This window comes from Bos grunniens, chromosome 12 (assembly GCF_055505025.1).
Source record: "Bos grunniens cultivar Pamir isolate PY7600 chromosome 12, Bosgru_T2T1.0, whole genome shotgun sequence".
Lineage (NCBI taxonomy): Eukaryota > Metazoa > Chordata > Mammalia > Artiodactyla > Bovidae > Bos > Bos grunniens.
Window position 1 is genome coordinate 68,815,150 of NC_141176.1, and position 24,510 is coordinate 68,839,659.

Sequence of the window (24,510 nt, forward strand, 5' to 3'; positions counted from 1 at the left end):
AAACTAATTTGAATGTAATTTAATCATTCTTGAGGCCTTCAGAAGACATTTAAATATCTCATAACATATTAAGATGATGAGTAAAAACATCTCATTTTTGATCTATTGGTTATCAACCGCAGAGGATAGCATCTACTGTTGTTCAAAAGCATTTTTAATTTATTCTAGTTAAATCATTCCTTTACATTAACTTGTTCAACTTTTGAGAGCCCTATCTGTCTGTATTCTGACATACATGTTTATTTGATTATTGTGGCTGTATGATTTCCAAAGGAACAAGCACTTGAGAGGTTATATGTTCAAGATTTATCACTTTCACATGTTTTCTTGATTTTTAAAACTACTTTAAGAGAAAATCTTGTTTTACATTGGCTACTGTTAGGAATTGCTAATGTGAGCACCAATGCATGAATGTTGCCCCAGATACAGAAATCTCAAGTATATTAAAGACCTTAAATGAATTGTTATTATATGACTAAGGGTATGCTGCTGCTGCTGCTAAGTCGCTTCAGTCGTGTCCGACGCTGTGCGACCCCATAGACAGCAGCCCACCAGGCTCCGCCATCTCTGGGATTCTCCAGGCAAGAACACTGGAGTGGGTTGCCATTTCCTTCTCCAATGCATGAAAGTGAAAAGTGAAAGCGAAGTTGCTCAGTCGTGTCCAACCCTCAGCGACCCCATGGACTGTAGCCCTCCAGGCTCCTCCGTCCATGGGATCCCCCAGGCAATAGGAAAGAGTACTGGAGTGGGGTGCCATTGCCCTCTCCTGACTAAGGGTATGCTATGCCTCAAATCACGTTAGAAAACATAAGAATTACTTGCTATAACATCCTGACACATATAGCTAGCCAGGTGGATAAGTCTTAGTCTACATCCCAATACAGATTTATTAAGGGCTTGTTTTGTATTCCTTTTTAAAAAGAAATCTAGGATGACTTCCCTGGTGGTCCAGTGGTTAAGACTTGACTTTGCCTTCCAGTGCAGCAGAGCAGGTTCAATTCCTGGTGAGGGAGATAAGATCCTACACACCAAAAATGCTGAAACATAATACAGAGGAAATGCTGTAACAAATTCAATAACTACTCTAAAAATGGTCCACATTAAAAAAAAATCTTGAAAAGAAATGCAAACAACAGAAACTACAACCTTATAAACCAAGACATCAATTGTTTATATGCTATTTATTTTTCAGTAATTTTATGAGGAATCCTTGTTATAAATTATAATGTTACTCCTCAAATTGTATTACTATTCTTCAAAACTAGTCAACTCTAAATAATTTCATTATATATAAACCACATCAAAAGATGTTAACAAAAGGACTAAACCTAAGATGCAAGGATTTCATACTGAAATCTCATTTGTTTTACTCACAATGTTGCATCTATCTTTCCAGGAGTAGGATAACAGAGTAAGAACCATTGGCTATTCTCTACCGCATCCCCCCCCAACCCCAGTATTGTAAATTTGTGACAAAGTGATGCTAGTGGTGAAGGACAACATGTAAAAGTTAGGTGAAAACACTAATAATTACAAAAAAAGAATGTGTTACCATGAACTTCTTTTTTCTTCCCTTAAAAACATTATTGTATTTTGCCAAGTGGAAATCGGAAATCACTTTCATAAACATCTAAATTTATTCCATTACCTAAATTTATTACCAGTCTGCTTTGAATATATAGGAAGTTATCTATACATTTTCTAAAATAGTCAAAATTAACATTCAGTTCAGTTCAGTTGCTCAGTCAAGTCCGACTTTTTGCGACCCCATAAATCGCAGTACGCCAGGCCTCCCTGTCCATCACCAACTCCTGGAGTTCACTCAAACTCACATCCATCGAGTCAGTGATGCTATCCAGCCATCTCATCCTCTGTCGTCCCCTTCTCCTCCTGCCCCTAATCTCTCCCAGCATCAGAGTCTTTTCCAATGAGTCAACTCTTTGCATCAGGTGGCCAAAGTATTGGAGTTTTGGCTTTAGCATCAGTCTTTCCAATGAACACCCAGGACTGCTCTCATTTAGAATGGATTGGTTGGATCTCCTTGCAGTCCAAGGGACTCTCAAGAGTCTTCTCCAGCACCACAGTTCAAAAGCATCAATTCTTCAGTGCTCAGCCTTCTTCACAGTCCAACTCTCACATCCATACATGACCACAGGAAAAACCATTGCCTTGACTAGACGGACTTTTGTTGGCAAAGTAATGTCTCTGCTTTTGAATATGCTATCTAGGTTGGTCATAATTTTCCTTCCAAGGAGTAAGTGTCTTTCAATTTCATGGCTGCAGTCACCATCTGCAGTAATTTTGGAGCCCAAAAAAATAAAGTCTGACACTGTTTCCACTGTTTCCCCATCTACTTGCCATGAAGTGATGGGACCAGATGCCATGATCTTCGTTTTCTGAACGTTGAGCTTTAAGCCAACTTTTTCACTCTCCTCTTTCACTTTCATCAAGAGGCTTTTGAGTTCCTCCTCACTTTCTGCCATAAGGGTGGTGTCATCTGCATATCTTACCAACTCAAAAAAACTCAACATTTGGTTTCTTAAGGTGAATTGCAGTCTTTATTGTTGATTAATAAGCACAATTTTCTTTAGGAGGACTTTTTAAATAGTTCATAAGATGTATACATTTGAGATCTTATTCTATTGTAAATTTTAAATATGAGTTTTTAAACTCCTTTCTTTATTTTGGTTTTGCCAAATATACAGATATATCTATTATTTCAGAATTATTGTTTATTTAATTTTTCATATATTCTAGACACCAACTCATGAATGATTTTATATCTGATGCTTATTAGAACCTACTGAAGTTAAAATCCCACTATAGATATTACTCAGAGGAAATTCACCATAAATTTAAAAGCAGATCACATCAGATCAGTCGCTCAGTTGTGTACGACTCTTTGCGACCTCATGAATCGCAGCATGCCAGGCCTCCCTGTCCATCACCAACTCCCGGAGTTCACTCAGACTCACGTCCATCGAGTCAGTGATGCCATCCAGCCATCTCATCCTCTGGCATCCCCTTCTCCTCTTGCCCCCAATCCCTCCCAGCATCAGAGTCTTTCCCAATGAGTCAAATCTTCACATGAGGTGGCCAAAGTACTGGAGTTTCAGCTTTAGCATCATTCCTTCCAAAGAAATCCCAGGGCTGATCTCCTTCAGAATGGACTGGTTGGATCTCCTTGCAGTCCAAGGGACTCTCAAGAGTCTTCTCCAGCACCACAGTTCAAAAGCATCAATTCTTCAGCACTCAGCCTTCTTCACAGTCCAACTCTCACATCCATACATGATCACAGGAAAAACCATAGCCTTGACTAGACGAACCTTTGTTGGCAAAGTAATGTCTCTGTTTTTGAATATGCTATCTAGGTTGGTCGTAACTTTCCTTCCAAGGACTGTCTTTTAATTTCATGGCTGCAGTCACCATCTGCAGTGATTTTGGAGCCCAGAAAGATAAATTCTGACACTGTTTCCACTGTTTCCCCATCTATTTCCCATGAAGTGATGGGACCGGATGCCAGATCTTCATTTTCTGAATGTTGAGCTTTAATCCAACTTTTTCACTCTCCTCTTTCACTTTCATCAAGAAGCTTTTTAGTTCCTCCTCACTCTCTGCCATAAGGGTGGTGTCATCTGTATATCTGAGGTTATTGATATTTCTCCCGGCTATCTTGATTCCAGCTTGTGTTTCTTCCAGTCCAGCGTTTCTCATGATATAGTCTGCATATAAGTTAAATAAACAGGGTGACAATATACAGCCTGACGGACTTCTTTTCCTATTTGAAACCAGTCTGTTGTTCCATGTCCAGTTCTAACTGTTGCTTCCTGACCTGCATACACATTTCTCAAGAGGCAGATCAGGTGGTCTGGTATTCCCATCTCTTGAAGAATTTTCCACAGTTTATTGTGATGCACACAGTCAAAGGCTTTGGCATAGTCAATAAAGCAGAAATACATGTTTTTCTGGAACTCTCTTGCTTTTTCCATGATCCAGCAGATGTTGGCAATTTGATCTCTGGTTTCTCTGCCTTTTCTAAAACCAGCTTGAACATCTGGAAGTTCACGGTTCACATTTTGCGGAAGCCTGGCTTGGAGAATTTTGAGCATTACTTTACTAGCGTGTGAAATGAGTGCAATTGTGTGGTAGTTTGAGCATTCTTTGGCATTGCCTTTCTTTGGGATTGGAATGAAAACTGACCTTTTCCAGTCCTGTGGCCACTGCTGAGTTTTCCAAATTTGCTGGCATATTGAGTGCAGCACTTTCACAGCATCATCTTTCGGGATTTGGAATAGCTCAACTGGAATTCTATCACCTCCACTAGCTTTGTTCGTAGTGATGCTTTCTAAGGCCCACTTGACTTAACATTCCAGGATGTCTGGGTCTAGGTGAGTGATCACACCATCGTGATTATCTGGGTCGTGAAGATCTTTTTTGTACAGTTCTTCTGTGTATTCTTGCCATCTCTTCTTAATATCTTCTGCTTCTGTTAGGTCCATACCATTTCTGTCCTTTATCGAGCCCATCTTTGCATGAAATGTTCCCTTGGTATCTCTGATTTTCTTGAAGAGATCTCTAGTCTTTCCCATTCTGTTGTTTTCCTCTATTTCTTTGCATTGATCGCTAAAGAAGGCTTTCTTATCTCTTCTTGCTATTCTTTGGAACTCTGCATTCAGATGTTTATATCTTTCCTTTTCTCCTTTGCTTTTCACTTCTCTTCTTTTCACAGCTATTTGTAAGGCGTCCCCAGACAGCCATTTTGCTTTTTTTGCATTTCTTTTCCATGGGGATAGTCTTGATCCCTGTCTCCTGTACAATGTCACGAACCTCATTCCATAGTTCATCAGGCACTCTATCTATCAGATCTAGGCCCTTAAATCTATTTCTCACTTCCACTGTATAATCATAAGGGATTTGATTTAGGTCATACCTGAATGGTCTAGTGGTTTTCCCTACTTTCTTCAATTTAAGTCTGAATTTGGCATAAGGAGTTCATGATCTGAGTCACAGTCAGCTCCTGGTCTTGTTTTTGCCAACTGTATAGAGCTTCTCCATCTTTGGCTGCAAAGAATATAATCAGTCTGATTTCAGTGTTGACCATCTGGTGATGTCCATGTATAGAGTCTTCTCTTGTGTTGTTGGAAGAGGGTGTTTGTTATGACCAGTGCATTTTCTTGGCAAAATTCTATTAGTCTTTGCCCTGCATCATTCCGTATTCCAAGGCCAAATTTGCCTGTTACTCCAGGTGTTTCTTGACTTCCTAGTTTTGCATTCCAGTCCCCTATGATGAAAAGGACATCTTTTTTGGGTGTTAGTTCTAAAAGGTCTTGTAGGTCTTCATAGAACCATTCAACTTCAGCTTCTTCAGCGTTACTGGTTGGGGCATAGACTTGGATTGCTGTGACATTGAATGGTTTGCCTTGGAAACGAACAGAGATCATTCTGTCATTTTTGAGATTGCATCCAAGTACTGCATTTCGGACTCTTTTGTTGACCATGATGGCTACTCCATTTCTTCTAAGGGATTCCTGCCCACAGTAGTAGATATAAACGTCATCTGAGTTAAATTCACCCATTCCAGTCCATTTCAGTTCACTGATTCCTAGAATGTCGACATTCACTCTTGCCATCTCTTATTTGACCACTTCCAATTTGCATTGATTCATGGACCTGACATTCCAGGTTCCTATGCAATATTGCTCTTCACAGCATCAGACCTTGCTTCTATCACCAGTCACATCCACAGCTGGGTATTCTTTTTGCTTTGGCTCCATCCCTTCATTCTTTCTGGAGTTATTTCTCCACTGATCTCCAGTAGCATATTGGGCACCTACTGACCTGGGGAGTTTCTCTTTCAGTATCCTATCATTTTGCCTTTCCATACTGTTCATGGGGTTCTCAAGGCAAGAATACTGAAGTGGTTTGCCATTCCGTTCTCCAGTGGACCACATTCTGTCAGATCTCTCCATCATGACCTGCCCATCTTGGACTGCCCCACGGGCATGGCTTAGTTTCATTGAGTTAGACAAGGCTGTGGTCCTAGTGTGATTAGATTGACTAGTTTTCTGTGAGTATGGTTTCAGTGTGTTTGCCCTCTGATGCCCTCTTGCAACACCTACTGTCTTACTTGGGTTTCTCTTTCCTTGGGCATGGGATATCTCTTCACGGCTGCTCCAGCAAAGCGCAGCCATTGCTCCTTCCCTTGGACGAGGGGTATCTCCTTACCGCCGCCCTTCCTGACCTTCAACTTGGGATAGCTCCTCTAGGCCCTCCTGCACCCACGCAGCCACGGCCCCTTGGATGTGGGTTTGGTCTTCCTGGCCACTGTCCCTGGCCTCAGGCGTGGGTTGCTCCTCCCGGCCGCCACCCCTGGCCTCCGGCTTAGGGGCATGGGATAGCTCCTCCCAGCAGCCGCCCTTGACCTCGGGCTCGGGGTATCTCCTCTCGGCCGCCCCCCTGACCTCAGACACAGGGTAGCTCCTCTTGGCTGTTCCTGCGCCGTGGCAGTCTGGTACTCTCGGCCGCTGACCCTGACCTCGGACGTGGAGTGACTCCTCTTGGCCGCCGCCCTTCAGGCATGGGGTCCTCCCAGCTTCTGCCCCTGACCTCGGACGTGGGGTGGCTTCTCTAGTTCGCACTTAGCGCGCCGGTCCCCTATTAAAAAGACCAAAATAAAAATAGTAATAATACCAAATATTGGCATGGATGTGAAGAAAACTGGATCTCTCATATATTGCTAGTGGAAATGTAGAGGACTTCACTCTTCTGGAAAATAGTTTGGCAATTTCTGGTAAAACTAAACACACAATAACCATTTGACCCATTAATTGCACTCTTGGACATTTATCCCAAAGAAATGAAAATTTATGTTTATGCAAAAACTTCTGCATGAATGCTTATAGAAGCTTTAACCCTAATAGCCAAGTACTGGAAACAACCCACGTATCCTTCAGTGAGTGAAGAGTTCTACAAATTTGGTATATCCAAACAATAATACTGCTCAGCAAGTAAAAAGAATGAATACATGCAACTTGGATGGACCTCAAGGGCATACTCAATTCAAAACAAAAAAGAAGCTTAAAATGTTACATACTAGTTGATTCCTACAATGATAAAGATATAAAGATGAAAAATAGATTAGTGGTTGCTTGGTGATAGGGACAAGGGGTGAGTCAGGAGCACAACAGAATGCTTTTGTTGTGACTGAAAAGTTCTGTATGTTGACTGTGGTATGGTTACACTAATCCATACATAGGGTTGCACTGCACAGAAGTATACACATGCACACACATACAAAGAATGCAGACTTAAAAAATCATGAAAACTGAATAAGTTCTATAAATTCATTAGCAGCAATGTATCAATGTTGGGCTTTCCTGATAGCTCAGAAATAAAGAATCCACCTGCAATGCAGGAGACCTGGGTTCGATCCTTTGGTTGGGAAGATCCCCTGGAGGATGGCGTGACAACCCACTCCAATATTCTTGCCTGGAGAATCCCCATGGACAGAGGAGCCTGGAAATGTCTATGAACCTTTGATATGGTTTTATGAGATGTTTCCATTGAAGGAAGGTGAGTGAAGGGTACCCAGGACTCTACTGGTTTTGCAAATTCTTATGAGTCTATAGTGATTTTGAAATTAAAATAATTTTTAAGAATAATAGCACAATTATAAAATACTACTATACATTTTAAAAATAGGCGTAGCCTACTGGTATCTGAATGCAATTGGCATTTGAAACAACCTCTTTTCAAAGGCTTACTTCTAAAAGTCTTCAGTTTGAAGTGATTCATTTTTTTAAAATTTGAATTCAAGTATGCAGTTGTTTCACTTCAAAAAATATGGTCTGTGAACATAAAAGTTGCAGCTCTGTCCTCCACACTTTGTTTTCTTCTTCGAATGCCCTTTATTTGACCAGGAAGGATGTCATTTCCTAGAGTACTGAGAAAGCCACATTTAACTTGAACAACATTGTTCTTTTAGGTTATTAAGGGTATTCAATTTTCTCTGTTGGTTGCCACTCTGAGTTGGAGACTCTTCTGAAATGTCAGACTGAGAAAATTGCCCCAGTTCCAATACACACACATACACACAAATGCCACAAAACTTTGGAATTAATACAATCAATAACCTTTGAAAATGGAGTTAAAAGCAACAATTGAATGCTAAGATGTATCAAACTATCTTGTTCCCTTTTTCTTTGAATATCAATGTGGCCAGGGAATTGAGAACCACAATAGAGAGTTCAATTGAAAAAGCATTTACTGAATACCTAAATCACAATACCTTATAGTGATGTTCATATTATGCAAAGTGGTACAGGTTATAGTGATGAGAAAGAGTCCATACCCTCCAAAGGATGTCCCATCTGCATCTCCACTGTTGACACAATGCTGGAGACCTGGGTTCAATCCCTAGGTCAGAAAGATCCCCTGGAGAAGGGAATGGCTACCCACTTCAGTATTCTTGCCTAGAGAATTCCATGGACAGAGGAGACTGGTGGACTAGTCCATGGGGTTCAAGGAGTCAGACACTACTGAGCGACTAGTAACTAGGCTTTATACTGGCACACTGAGTGAGAAACGGCAAAGCATTATATAACACCAATGACAAGGAAATCAAACATTCAGCAGAGTCAAAGGAAGAAATAGCTTAGCCACCTTGGATGAAAATAGGGTAGGTCTCTGGAGAAAGGCATCATCAGGTCAGGAGAGTAGTTGCGAGGCTATGAAAATTAAAGTGCTATGAACAATGGTTTGTAGGACTACAACCACACCAAATAAGTAAAATGTATAAGAATTCAGAATTTCACATACAGAATTTTTCTATTTTCTGTGAATGATGTGGGATACATGTGGATAAAGTATTTTTTTTTTAATTCTGCCCAATTGTGGATAAAATTTGGCATTTTCAACAAAATATCCTATCTCAAAAAGTGAAACTTAATTGCTCAGTCATGTCTGATTCTTTGCGAGCCCCATGGACGGTATCCCTTCAGGGTCCTCTGTCCATGGTATTCTCCAGGCAAGAATACTGGAGTGGGTAGCCATTCCCTTCTCCAGGGGATCTTGTCAACCCAGAGATTGAACCCAGGAAGCCTGGCATGCTGCAGTCCATGGGGTCACAAAGAGTCTGACACGACTCAGTGACTGAACGACAGACAGCAATCCTGTCTGGAGAGGTAGATATGATGGTACTGATATGAGCTCAGAAGAAAAGTCACCAGACTCCTCTCTTTTGTTCTCATTTTCTGTTGGTTTTGTTGTTGGAAAATAAATCTTAGCATTAGTGGATACTAAACCATTCTCCATTTTTTTTAACATAAAAAGGTCAATTATATTCTACTGTGTTTATTTGATTTGGACTACTTAAAGTGCTAACCTTTATCATTGATCAGGTTAATTCTATTTTATTAAAGCCAACATTAAATTATCAGGAAAATTAAAAATCAAAAGGATAATCCTTTACTATGAAATGCATTAAAAATAAGGTGGATTAATGGATGGATAAGAAAGAGAGATACGTGAAAAAAAATCAGTGAAGAAAATTTTCATAAAATTTTGGAAAGAAAATACAAAAAAAATTAAAAGGATAACAGGAGCTTTTGGTGCATAGATAAGTAGATGATAGATAGATAATAGATGGCTTCATTTCTTGAAATAATAACTTGGGGACTTTGTCAGTTTTCTTGATCTGAATCAAATAGACTGTCAAATATTTCCCTAGCACAGATGGGTTTATTCAGGATCAGGAGAGAACTCAATTCAGAAAATGAAGGAGGGCACTTTTTGGAGGAGAAAAGGAAGTTGGGAGCTCTGTTCTAGTAAATAGAGTCCTTGGCTTTTCATTGGCTGGGTCCTTGTCTCTGCTATTGTTGCAGGTGTGAGAGCTCCCCCTTCTGGTCTCCCAACTCTATTTAATTGAGGTTTCTGTCTATTAATTTTTTACAGTGTACACCATAAAATTAAGAAAATGTTACAGAAACCAAAATCTTGCTTTAGAAACCTCAAATATGGTTTCCAGGCAAAGGATAAAACGACGGAGGTAAGCTATAGTAGTGGAAAATATCCATTTATATGGAAATACCTTTTACTGCCCTATCTTTACATTGGCGTCATGCTTTGTCAGTATCTGAAGTCTCTGGGCATGTAATTGTCACCTGGGGGCCCAGGTCTATCCAATAAGACTCTAACTCTCCAGGAGATCCAAACAATACAGATTAGACTTGTTTTCAGAGCAAGACCACAAGAACAGAAACAGGGTCTTGACTAAAACATCAATGTTATATTAAATGTCCAAAAAATATGTCACAAATGTTTGTATCTGGCTTCCCCAGTGGCTCAATGGTAAAGAATCAGCCTGCAATTCAGGAGACAGGTTGGATCCCTGGGTTAGGCAGATTCCCTGAAGAAGAAAATGGCAACCCACTCCAGTATTCTTGCCTGAGAAATCCCATGGACAGAGGAGCCTGGTGGGCTATAGTTCCATACGACTGCAAAGAGTTGGACATGACTTAGTGACTAAATAACATTGTTTGTATCCAGACTTGAAAAAAGGCTTTCTGTAGTTGTTTTTTTTTTTTTTTTTTTCTGGTTTTGGTCCATTCCATTTTAAATATTCTGTCCTCTTAAAAGTCAAATTGGAATTTTCAGTGAGTCTAAAAAAGACCTGATTGGTTTAGAATTGATTAACTTAGAACCATTCACTGCTTATCGTATTCAAGGCAAATAGCACTTCATTATAGGTGGATTAGTAGCTCCTCTGAATTGCTGCAAGGATTTCTCTTCATATTCAACCCTGGATCCATCTTCCAAAGTTCCCAGAACTGCAAAGCTTCAGATGCCTGAAGATGATGTCTTGGCAGTTCCACTGCTTCTCAACAAGCCTGGATCTCAGAAATCCCAGACAAGTTGATATTGATCCTTTTTAAAAAGTTATGTACAGAGGAAGTGTATCTGCCAACCTCCTTTAGAAACAGGGTCAAATAACCAGTTGGAAAATTTTCCAAAGGTGTCACATTAAACTTTAATAATACCTTCATTTTTATGGGGCTGTTAACTTTGGAAATTGCTTTCACATGCATTATCTCATTGCATGTTCTATTTCATTGAAAGAGTGTCTAGGTTTTAGGACTAAATTGCAATGACATAGATATCAAAATGTTGGCAAGGACAATTCAAGAAAAATGATTATTCCTATACTGAACAGAAGTATTAAAGAGGAATTGACTGACTCAAGATTAAATACTGCAAAGGATTAAGATTCTAATGGCTCCTTTAGCCTGCTGCCCAGCTGTTGAAGGTTTATCAGGGCCATTTCACTGTTTTCCATTTTCAAGGATAAAATGAGTCACTTCTTTTTTGTCCCCTTCCATCCTTCTTATTTCTGATTTTTTTTTTCAATAAATCTTTAGGTCAGCCCGACCCCAGGCTGCATCCGTGCCCTCATGAAGATGCTATACTGCGCTTATTGTCGAGGACTCCCCACGGTGAGACCATGCAACAACTACTGCCTCAACGTCATGAAGGGCTGCCTGGCAAATCAAGCCGATCTCGACACCGAGTGGAACCTGTTTATAGGTAAGGAGCATCACCACGGATGCCTGATGGGCAGGTCCAAAGTGGTGATGACTTGTAGAGACTAGGAGGGTTGAAACACACACACACAGAATGTTTAGACAATCATAAATATTATGTTGCATTTTTCTTCATTTTTTTAATCCTGAGAAGTAAGACTTCTTGGTCTATTGTGACGGACAGTCCTGTTGAAGATAGTATGAGCCAGCTGTAGTGCAGTAGCTGATCTGTCTGATGAAGATAGAAGTAATCTTGTTGAATTTCTGGGAGTGCCTGTGAGTAAGGGGACACATTAGAAAAAAATCTTGTTTCAAGAAAAAGCCCAGAGTCCTGTCTGTTTCTTATTTGTAGTGTCTCAGTATAATCACAGATATTAGTAAACACTTCCTTCCTTAAACATCAATGGTGAAAATAGCTCAATATTTTTGCTGAAATATGCAGATTTTCTTCCTCAGCCTCCAGAGAAGAATGTTTTCAGCACAGCAGCATGAAACAGTCTTCCTGTCTTTAAAAAGGAGGCGGGAAGGAGGTGGGGGAGATACAGAGTAGGCCTGTGAATCACTGCTGTGGTCTGGAGATGCAGAAACCACTCAGGAGACTGTACTGCCTAAAGATAGTTCCCAAATTGCTATCCAAGGATAAAAGGACAAATTTCATAGGCAGGCTTCTCCCAGGAAAATACACAGGCCTTGAAAGAGTAAATGTGTTTTCTCCCCCTCTGTCAAATGGCCTTCAAATAGAAGTAGTTTTCAACTGCATTTACTGGGGTTGCATTGTGACAAGCAGAGTGGGGTCAATAACAGTGGCATTCCTCAGAGGGACTTCATCATTTATGCAACCCTCTCAACTAGAAGGCTTGAGTAAAGTCTTCTGACATCTCAGATTTGGGTAGGAAAGGAAATAGGTGCATCAGAATGCAAAGAAACCTTAACAAAAATATGCAGTCAGCCTTGGCAGAAAAACTCATTAGCTAACACACTGTTTTGCTTATGAAGGCCAAAGAAAATGGTTGTAAAGTTTTAGAAAGATTTTAGAGTGGGTAGATCCAAATGGAAGTAATCTAACAAAGATCTCAGAAATCGTTACAGAGAGAATAAATTGATGTATTCCACTCTTTCTCTTCAGTGGGAGGACAAAATCTATTTGTATAATCTTGAGTTATTTCATTTGAGAAATGAGGGGGTTTTAAAAAAGTTAATCACTAAGGTACCTTTCTAACTCAAAAAGATGTGGTTCTTTGCTAAGATTTTTGTCCTTTGCTAAGATTTTGGAGAGGAGTATGAATTTTTTAGACACGTAAGCCTGAACTTCTAAAATATAAGTTTAGATGAATTTTGGCAAAGACATTCTACCTAAATAATACTAATTTAAAAACACTTGCATCCTTCATTCGCCTACTCAATTCAAAAGAACAAGTAATTCAACTGTAGTATATTGTATAATCATATTATCACTTACATATGTAAAGCCTAAACTGAAACAACTGTATAAAGCATTGAGTGGTAAAAGTAAAACAAATCTGTAAGTTAAATGCAAACTATAAATAAAGAAAGCTTAAGCTTACCACATTAAAGTACCCACAAAGAAATCTAAAAAGATTTACCTATTAAAAAAGCAGATAAGTCTCACAGCATCATCACTTTTGAATCATAAAAGTTATTCATACTGTTGGGTTAAAATTGCCATAATGCATAACGCAGTCAAACTGTTTTGGTCAGCTTGCAATTTACTGGTGAAAGTAGGCATGTGGATTTTGTTAAATAGAGCAGGACATGATCAAAAATTAGAATATGGGCTTGTTAACTTGTAAGAGCAACAGTGACTTGTTGATTGGCTTTTTTTCTCAGTGTTGTTGGCTGTTTTAACATGAAACAAATCCTTATACTTCAATCAGCTGGTTTTCCTAGGTGCCAATTTGATGTGAAATGAAATGCCTAGAAAATCATTTGATTTAAAAACTAAAATTTGAACTTAAACCTATGATGGGGTTACCTGTGGTGTCTTACCATGTGTTTGAAGGGAAGCTGGTGGTTGGGCCTGCATTCATATATTTCATAGCCCTTGCTCCCCTATATCATTTTTTATTAGTACTAGAGATCGCTAAGAAAATTCTTCCAATTTTCCTACCTGTGGCATTGAGAATTGACCAGCTGCATAGACTTACAGGGCAAATTATGTTCTTGCTAATACTTGTCTGGATATGAGGTGTGAGTTCACCAGCTTATTACATGAATTAGTCAAATGTGCCAAGTCCATTTTCCACACAGATACATCCAAGATGGCAGTGTTACAGTGTTCACGAATGCAGCAGCAAAGGTCAGTGAGCAAATCAGTAATTCAACAAAAATTACATATAATAGCCCTCTCTCTGCTTAGCACCTGCATCCCATCACTCTTAGACCGCTAGTGTCTCATCATCAAGCCCTTCATTCCTACTGCTGTCAACTGCACGTGCTGTCTCTGTCTTCCACATCAATGTCCTGGTTTATACATTTTACCAGTTGTTTTTTTATTATGTGCTCATCTAAACGGTTAACAGTGGCACGCAATCAACCAGCAGTCACAACGAGGATTGAATTGGTGGCACATTCTCATAATCTCTACAATGCCTCGAATTAATTGAAAGTGATTTGTAACGATTTAGAATTCAGTTGGTGTCTGCATCATGTCAAAAGAAAGACACTTTGCTGATAAAGTGAAATGTTTTAAGTGTTCAAGTAAAAACCCCAGTGGTATTCACATTCATTTCTGAAGTTCTGCAGTTTTTTTTTTAAATCCTAGGGAAAAAAATCAGGAGTTCTACTTGTGGTATATTTTCATAGTTCTTTAGAAATTTTAGCTCTGTTAAAGTAGGGGAGACCCAGCTCAAAAGATTCTTATTAGTTAACTACTATTAAAAAAAAGAACTTTTTTCCTTTTTTTAGGTAAAGCATTTTGTTTTTAAGTTGCTGGCAGCTTTGAAGAAGATGCTGCCAGCTCCATTGTAGGGCACTTGAAAGCCTGGGTTCGCCTCTCTCTGGAGGTGCCGCTGCTGCCTAGAAGCATGTGGGATTCCCCAGTACAAAAGCCCAGGCAGGCTTCAACCTGTGTCTCCCCCTTGCTGCATCCAAGCCCCCAGCCACCACTCCCAGAAGCAGAAGGATGTGAGTAGCTTTTAGCTGGTTCCCTCTTTGAAACCTGCAGAAGGAGAATTTGAGGATATTGACAATCTCTTTTAGGCACTTTCCCCAGGTGTTGCTATATATTCATACTCAGCTTTTTCTAGCCTGGTTTTTAACAGTTGTCTAAATGCAAAAGGGTTTTCTTGAAAAGTGTTTATGTAAATTAAAATTTCCTAGAGGGAAATGGATTGTGGACAGAACGTGCCGTTTCGGCAATATCCTGTGGTTCTTTTGAGTGTTTGGCATGGATACCAGCATTCCACAGATAAGAATGGTTCCACTGACGAGCAACCACATTGCAGATTACACCTCACTGGTGAGCACAGAAGTTAAGGCTGAAGTCACATTTTATAGCTACAATAGATCTTGCTTCTATTTTAAAATCAAGGATGCATGGAACAGCCTCCCCAAACATCTGGTACCTTCTATAACTAGAGAATAGAATAGACTGTGAGAATTAGGAAAAATAAAAGTTTTTTAGGTAAGGGGAGGCACATGTTGGTGAGACTAAAGATGGATTCCATGTTGTTCTGTACTTTTTTTTTAACACTGAAATGTTGCAGGAAGCTTATGACTATAAATAGAAGGTGAAATTATCTGTATAGTTCCATGTAGAAGTGAGACCTTACCATGTTTTTTGCCCAACACTGGAGCTTAAGTTTTTAGGTTATTCTAGTTTGTAAGATGCTTATAATCTTAACGTATTAATTCAACTCATTATATTGAGTAAGCTAGAAACACATGTTTTTTTGCCCTCAGGGAATTGAATGTAGTTAAATTAATTATAATCAACTGTGATGAGGTATTATAAAAATCAGAGGCTCAGGATCCTAAGTGTCTACTCCTCAGGGAGACTTAACTTCATCTGGGGGGTCAGAGAAGCCCTAGCTTGATAAGCATAGAATAAAGCACTCATTCTGTGACTAAGTATTGAATTATCATTGGTCAAACACAATTGATGTTGAGCAGCCGTAATGCATACAGTTGTTACCTTACAGGCTCCAAGTATTAGCAAATCTCTGTGATAATTTCAGTACATGTAGCATGATCTACCAGTGGTTCTTAAATACTTATTTGTTTAATTTTTGACATGGTTTATGATCCACTCTCACCACTATTGACATGGACTTGAACTGATAAGATTTGGAAGATGTGTATTCATTTTTGTCCAGAAAAGGTTGAGTTCCCTGATCTATTGATACCCTCCAATGAGAGAGAGACAGAAGAGCAATTTATATTTAATTTAGGCCTTAAGGCCTTGCACTCATAGATCAGACAAACCAATGATATCAAACTCTCTGGGCTGCTTCCTCCTTTCAAACCAACCAAGTCTCAAGGCAGAAAACTGCCTTGACATCAAACGTGAAACCTAAGGTAAGTACCACATCTGTGCTGGGCCAAGAGACAGTGCAGTGGATACTCTTCATTCATCCTCTTATTCATTCATAAATCCAGCACATGTCTACTATGGACCTTGCTCTGATTTAAGCAAGGGGAGTCAAGCCAGTAAGGCCCTGCCTGCTAAGAACAGGGCTCAGTACACGTCCATTGAATGGAGTGAATGGAAACAAGTAGGCAGAGCCATGGAAGCGAATGCAGTCAGAGGCTGTTCTGCGTTACTTTGTAGGTCTACTCGTTTAATGGAAGTGTGACTAATTCAGTCATTTAAAAAGTGCAGATCCCTGGATGAGTGCAGGGATGGCAGAAACAAATCAGGTAATGAGCCTGCTTCTTTCACTGTGACAGCTACTATCAAGTTGTAAATTAAAGCCAACAGCAAGGAAGGTGTGTTAGGTCAGTCAAAGGACATGTGTCACATTATAAATGGCCACTTGGGGACACAGATGACTTTCATAGCACCTGCAAGAGTCATTTCATTCTCAAGGTATTTACTGTATTTGCAACTTTCTATCTGGGGAAAATGTTGCTAGATAAACATGTATCATTTCTTATAAATAAACTTGGGTTCACTTTTTATAAAATATATGGACTGTGAGATGTTGCATTTCAGAAGGATATAGAATACACACAAGGAACTATTTCAAGCATTTGTGTAAGATGCTCCTCTTTCAAAGACTTTCTTAAGCATGAAATCCTATAATATAAATCTGATACTTTTTTTAGTTTTAAAGAATTCTATAGTAAATATGACCCTGGCTGATATATATAAATCCCATGTCTCAAAAACCTCTAGACCCTAAACATAGAAAATCATTTCAGGAACTGTAGTTAGCAACAAACTTCCAAGTCTTCTTCATCTCTGCTTTGTAGAAGACAAGAGCCTATTCAATAACACAGGCCAGAAACACAACTCTAAAACTGAAGAACAAAAGTCAAGGCAATTATTGTAGAATCTGATCTCACCGTTAGCTACAGAACTTACGTTTGCCCTTGTGCATTCTTAAAAGCACCAAGAAAGATTAAAAAAAAAAGAAAAACAGAATTACTTTATTTTCTATCAGTTGAATCTAACCCCTCCCAAACCTCTGCCTTCCTTCTATAGTTATTGATTCAACATTTCTCGTTTCTCATGGACATTTATCATGTGCTGTGTTCTCTCTGTAATGCTGGCAGAATCCATAAGTAGTGCTAACTACTCATTGAGAAAAAAATAAAAGAAAGAAAACAGTTGGCTGGTACCCAGAAGCCTTTCATGAGCAGCATTTGTTATCAATTTCCTACTTTTGGAGAGTGGTTTCCTTCTGAACTCTGCGTATGTGAAAATATCGCTACGTGGCACGATGGGGTTAATGTTTTAAGGCTGCTTTAATGTAGAGGGCAATTCAGCAAACTATACTGGGAAGGAGGCATTTCCCAACCTCTGAACACTTACTATTGCTCATCTTGAGGCAGCAACTCAAGGGATTCATGGCACTGCAGTTTCCATTCTGAAAGTCTCAAGCAGACTTTCCCATGGATCAAAGCAGGCAAAGCATGTGAACCTAAAATTACTTGGTGTAATAGACAAGTAGTCCTTCTAAGGTATGCATATGTATTTCCGGGGTCCCCAGTGCCAACTTCTGTTCATCCATCTCTTCCAGTTCCCACATACTCAACTTCTATACAATTTATAATTGTACTTAGTCCATTTCCCACAAATACGATATTCTAGAGTTTCAAGTTGGAATTCATGGTGCAGTATAATATGACACCACCAATGGCCTGCAACAAAGCATACCAATTTTTGCAAGTACAACATTCTTTAGGATACAAGATGTTCCGTTTATAATGGGAAGTTCACTGAAATACCTCCTCTGCCTTATCCTGCTCTCCAATTTCTATGAGAACCAGGGACAGAAGGATTTAGTTTACCAGGAGCAAGCCGAGCACATCAAAATGATTGAAAGTGGCTACAGAATTGCCTTTGTATTGGCGATTTTACATTTTGCTTTCAATTTACACTTCAATTTCAGTGTTTCCTATAGATAAGTGGTTTAATTTGACAATTATAGCAGAAAGTACTTGTTTTTAATAATTGACATCTGATTTTAGTAATGTGATAGTTTTCACTGTCATGTTTTCAAGTTCAAGCTACAACACAAGATGTCTGGTTTGGGGCATGCCAAGAGAAAATATTTGATGATTCTTTAGAATGGAATTCAACAGATTTCAAGTTAAATAGGTCCCAGAAATGCAGATAAAAATCAAACACTACGATTAGCCCACTGACAGTCTTAGCAATTCCAATTTCAGGAAATAAGAGGAATATGAGGTAGAAAAAAGGATTGTGTTGCACAAACAAGAAATATAAATAGAGCAAAGTTAGTGGATTGTTAAAGACAACATTAAAACACTATTGATGCTATGTATAAAATAGATAACTATTGAGAACCTCATGTATAGCACTGGAAATTCTACTCAGAGATCTGTGGTGACCTACATGGGAAGGAAATCCAAAAAGGAGAGGCTATATATGTGTATGTATAGCTGATTCACTTTGTTGTATAGTAGAAACTAACACAACACTGTTAAGAAGCTATACTCCAATAAAAATTAATTTTAAAAATTAAAATAACACATGATTGCTTACAAATAGTGACCTTATAACAAGTCCTAGGACCACTGTGACCAAAAGTCCTTCATGTGGTGAACAATTTAATGAATAAAGGGAGGAGGGGAATAAACTCCTAAAATATGCAAATCCCTTTGAGAGTCTTGATTAATAGGGAAAATGAAAATCTTAATTTTAACCCAAGTAATAGGTCCTTGTACGATGCTGCCATACTTTATTAAAACATCTTAATAATAGTATTGTTAAACCAGGGTACTTAGATTTCATTTCCCATAAACATAACATTTATATTAACATAGATATAATTAGATCTTAAGTAGAAATATATTAGGTATAAATATGTCTTCTAATTGTTCTAAAAGTTCCTTTAATTTATTATTATCTCACAAGTAGAGCTACTGAAGTAGTTCCCTGGTGGCCTACTAGTCAGGATTCATACTTGCACTGTTGTGGGCCAGGTTCTATTCCCAGTCATGTAACTGAGACCCCACAAGCTGTGCAGCCAAAATTAAAAAAAAAAAAAAAGATGTGCTAATCATGTCTTAATGCTTTAGTCATTTCCTCAGGATTATTTCCTTAACAATTATAAAATACCTCAGTTGGTAAAGAATCTGCCTGCAGTGCAAGAGACCTGGGTTCAATCCCTGAGTTGGGATGATCCGCTGGAGAAGGGAAAGGCTATTCACTCCAGTATTCTGGCCTGGAGAATTCCATGGACTGTATAGTCTGTGGCGTGGCAAAAAGTCGGACACGGCTGAGCAGCTTTCACTTTCATTTTCACAAGCTATGCAGCCAAAATTTAAAAAAAAAAAAAAAGTGGAGCTGCTAATCACGCCTTAATGCTTGTCATTTTTCCTCAGGCTTATTTCTTTAACAATTATAAAAAACTTTTTGAACTGTTTTCTTTTTATCTTCTTTTCTTTGTGGATTGTTTATCATGAGCAAATACTCCAAGGAGCCAGAGGTGAAGCCAGGTTAGAAGAGACAGCCCTAGGAATTATTCTAATGGTTAAAAACATGTTTTCATTGGTTACTCTGAAAGGGAAATGGGAAAAAAATGTCCTTGGGAGTAATTGAAACTTTTGAGATCCTTCATGGTATATGAAAACTGTGAATTGGTAAGTCACTTAAAAATATTGTGTCTACAGATATGTGGTAAGATAGCCAGGAGAGAATTTAAATTAAAATACAGCATGAAATATGACTTGTCCTTCAAATAACAGCTTATATATAAATCCCACATAAACGATATACCCTTGATTTTTTTTCCTTTGCATGGATTTAAACAATTTGCTACACTAAGAGTTTCCTTTACTATAACCCCTGAATAAGTGAAAATTAGAGAAATGAAAAAATAAACCAGTGAATGTTTGACATTATCCCAAGAAGAGATATAAGTATCATATTTTTATTCTTTAAAGTACTGGGATCTTCTAGAAAGATAACACTGATAACTAAATGACAAAAAAAAAAAAAACCTAGACAGTATTCACCTCTAAAATCTCAATGCTCGGGAAATTAACTGATTTAATGAGAGGCTTCAAAATAATATCAAGTGGAATGAATTAGCTAATATATGTGATAGAGTTTTGGAAGTAGCAACTATCACCTCTTTGGCTGCCAGAGGTTGATGTGGTTTTGAGATTGACTGAATCAGAAAATGACTCCTGTCTTACCTCAGCCCTACATCTGTCATGAGTAACTTCATACTAGCTTGAAAAAGTCAGGTCTCCCAGAGGAAGTAGAATCACTCTTCTGTAAGAGAGTTTACTGACCTCAAGACAGGGAGTTTTCTCAGAATCCGTGACAATCAGTGGGTGAGGGCAGTTTGGAGTTCTTGATCTTAAAACTTATGCATATGGCTCCTGGTTTTCTAAATTCAAAGTCCTAGACATTTTTTTTTTAGAAGAGTTCTTTATCTTATCGTAGTTTTGTGTTCCAAATTCTTCTGTGTTAACATAGTCATAGAAATGTATTCCATAGTCCAAAATCTATGTATAAAACCCAACCAGATGGGAAAACCGAAATCAACAATAGTCTTAAGAGTGTTCCGGAGGAGTAATTCTACAAGTACCGTACACAGTACACTTGGAAGGTGTGGATCATGCATAGGAGCGGACTTCTAAAAAGTGATTCCACAAAGTGAAATATATATATACATGCGTCCCTTCATTCATGAGCCTTGTAGTATTTTCTGTTGAAATGCTGTGTCTGAATATAAAATATTTGGCAAGCTCATAGTAACCCAATTTAATATATGTCTAATACTACCATTTATTGGTTGAGATCCAAATATATACTCCTCAAGGGTGTCTATGAGAGGTTGAATGTTGAAGTGTGTCTTGCTACTCACCTACAATTATAGTATCCAATTCTAAAACTATGAGAGAGTTGTAGGAAACTTTCTTCCTCTTTTTGTATGGTTCTTGGTTCCATTTGGAAAACATGACATACATAGCAATAACAGCTAACAGATATTGGACATTTACTTTCTATCAGGCAATACTGTAATCATTTTACCCTTTTAATCTTTGCAACAACCCTATTAAGTAGTCAATATTACAATTTCCGTTGTACAGATAAGTGACATTTCCAAGGTCATACAACATGTAAGCTGCAACTATCAGGTTTTGGCTTCAGAGCTCAGGTTTAACTGTTTAGGAAGTAACTCTGAGTCTCTGGCTATATGAATTGATGTGGGAAATATTGGGAGAATTTGAGTATTTACTATACTGAACACTGTCCAATAGAATTTTTTTGCATCAATAGAAATAGTCTATGTCTGAGCTGCCCAACATAGTAGCTAGCCATATGTAGCTACTGAGCACTGTAACTATGTCTAATGAGACTGATCAATTGAATTTGTATTTTATTTTGATTAATTTAAGTTCAGTCACATGTAGCTTTTGAGCACTTAAAATGTGACTAATACATCTGAGGAACTAAATTTCTCATTTCATTAACTTAATTAATTGAATCACTATAAGTGGGTAATGGGTATGTATTGGACAAGTTTAGACCATTGAAATATCTATAATTTCCATCATGTAGCTCAGCTTCTGAATACATCTAATTCTCTTCAAAGAAGTGTGCAATTAGATGATTTTTTGTGCTTAGATCAAGACTGGGCATATGGTAGATAGAAAAGAAGCAAAAGCTATACCCCCTATTCCTGAGAAATTCTAATTTTCCAAAGAGATGCCATGTAGGCTTTCAAAGTGGGAGTTTAATTAAGTGCATAGTTATGAGCGATAGTCCTTGAATCACTACATGAGTTTGAATCCTGTCTCCACTGTATATTATTACCTGTGACTTGAAGAACATTATTTAACCGTCATAAATCTCCAGGTGTTTTCTCACCAATAAACTGGAGATAATAGAACCCACCTCTTAGCTTTGTGAGAATGAAGCTAGATAATGCATCTGTAGGATCAGACATATCCACAAAGGTGGCACTGAAGGAGAAGCCATGTGGCTTTCCCTTGCGGTGAATAACCTATGAAGGTATGAGCAGAAAATAGAAAGCAACAGAGTAAGCAAGCAGACAGAAGAAGATCAAGGTAAGTAAGTCCACTATGTACCAACCTTCAAGTTACAAACTTTCCAAGATGAGAACATGCATTTCATCAACGTCAGGTAGGAGTGAATTGCAGCTTGCCCTCCGTCTCCTGCTGCTGACCACCCTTCAGCTCCCACCTTTGTACCATCCTCCACTCAGGAACTCTTCTTGCCTCTTCACTCGATGCCAGCCCCAGTGTGCCAGCAGCTGTATTGTACTACTGTACTTTTGAAGGTACCATGCTGTAATATTAAAAATGTCCTCTCTACTTTTGTTTGTGTTTTATGTATTATTTGTGTGAAAAGTATTATAAATCTATTACAGTATAGTACTTTATAGCCAATTGTGTTAGTTGGATACCTAGGCTAACTTTGTTGGACTTACAAGCAAATAGGATTTATGAACATGCTTTTAGAACAGAACTTGTTCATCTGTAGGGGACTTGCTATACTAGAAGCATGCAGGGCAGCCAGGCCAAAAAACAAAGGAAAAATGGTAAGAGGGTACTTAATCAGAAAGAATCGAAGTGGACAGGATTAGAGAAAGTGCACTTCATCACACAAGCTTCTTCTTACCCTGTTTCTGGATTTTCCTTAGCTCCTGGGAGGCAGAGTCCATCTCAGAAGAGAGGAGCTTGCTCTTGCTCAGGTGAATAAGAATCTGGTGACACTAAGATGGAAAAAGAGTGGTGCAGAGATAAGAATAAGCATGATGTGCTTAAGTGCTTACGAAGAAACCAGGCAAGCTGATATAGACATACTTGCTTGCTATACTGGAAGGTGGGATTGGTCAGGCCTGGATGGCTGAAGCTTTGAAAGCCAAATACTTGACTTTCTTTTGTCTTGTAGGCAATGACAAGTCACAGGACATTTTTATCCAAGGAGTAGCAGGGTCTAAGCAATAATTTGGCATCCGAGTAAAGGATGGATTCAGATGAATGAGACCAGTGGTAGTGAGACAATCACTGAAATGGGACATAGAAGGAGAAAGGAAGACAGTGCTAATGATAGAAGTGAAAGTAAAGATTTATAGGACTTCTTGTCTAAATATAGGCAACTAAAGAGGGGGTAAAGAAAGAAACACATCAGATCTGACTAAGACAAACACACGAAAGAAAGATGATACTGTCCGCCAGTAGAAAAGCTACTTGGAATATGACAAGCATGCTGGACTTGAGAAACAGTGGTACCCAAAACAGGAATGTCCCATTGGATGCTGAAAATAGTAGTGTTTTGTATTCTTTGAATAGGAGACAAGGATGCCAAGAACCATTGGAGAGTTTCCACTCCAAATGATTTTGTAGCCAACTTCTCTAGTAAACTCCATCAGATTGTTCCCAGAATCCCCTCTCCTGGGCACCACACAGGTGCCTACATGTTCTTCCCCTGTGAAATTATACTCTCTTTACCTCTAAATGTTAAACATTTAACAGCCTGCTCATCTATATGAATTCTCAGAATGAGTCTTTATCTGTACATACTCTGTGACCTCTTTAATTAGATGTAGTTAGAATGTTAGCTGTGCAAATATAACAATGCTTAACAGAATGTTACAGTGAAGACTTGCCTTGATCGGTCCCCAAGATATGTGTGCAAGCTAAGTTGTGTCCAACTCTTTGCAACGCTATGGACTTCAGGCTCCTCTGTCCATGGGATTCTCCAGACAAGAATGCTACGGTAGGTCACCTTGCCCTCCTCCAGGGGATATTCCCAACCCAGGGATCGAACCCACATCTCTTATGTCTCCTGCACTGGCAGGCAGGTTCTTTACCACTAGTGCCACCTGGGAAGCCCCATGATACATTTTCTCGTTATTCAGGAACCCTTTGATGGTCATATTTATCATATATACATTGAGATTTTATAATGGCAGTCAACCCAAGAGTAAATTTATTTTCTATTGACTTTGGCTTTTGCCTTTCTTAGCATATGAAAACTAGGGTCGCCTAGTTTTTAGGTCACTGCCAACTTCTGAATTTCACGTTTAAGCGTGAAATACATTAATTTTACAAAATGCTTGCATTCATTGCATTCATTGGAGGAGGAAATGGCAACCCACTCCAGTACTCTTGCCTAGAAAATCCCATGGGCAGAGGAGCCTGGTAGGCTGCAGTCCATGGGGTCATGAAGAGTCGGACACGACTGATCGACTTCACTTTCCCTCTTTACTTTCATGCATTGGAGAAGGAAATGGCAACCCAC

The 24,510-nt window shown here is 38.8% G+C and overlaps 1 protein-coding gene and 1 long non-coding RNA gene across 7 annotated transcripts in view; one reads left to right on the forward strand and one right to left on the reverse strand.

Annotated features, from left to right (window-relative positions):
• Window positions 1-24,510, forward strand: part of GPC6 (glypican 6) — a 1,234,490-nt gene that overhangs the window by 834,198 nt on the left and 375,782 nt on the right. For all 5 annotated transcript variants that reach the window (XM_086330189.1, XM_086330193.1, XM_086330191.1 and 2 more), the window contains one exon: window positions 11,415-11,580. In XM_086330189.1, coding sequence (XP_086186315.1) covers window positions 11,415-11,580 — 166 coding nt within the window. The remainder of the gene's footprint in view (window positions 1-11,414; window positions 11,581-24,510) is intronic.
• Window positions 11,674-22,980, reverse strand: LOC147361845 (uncharacterized). Of its 2 annotated transcripts, none has more exons than XR_015138353.1 (2): window positions 22,885-22,980; window positions 11,674-11,850 (listed from the first exon to the last, which is right to left on the reverse strand). It is a non-coding gene; the product is annotated as an uncharacterized LOC147361845 (long non-coding RNA). The 2 variants fall into 2 exon arrangements; XR_015138352.1 differs by lacking the exon at window positions 22,885-22,980 and adding an exon at window positions 13,181-13,303.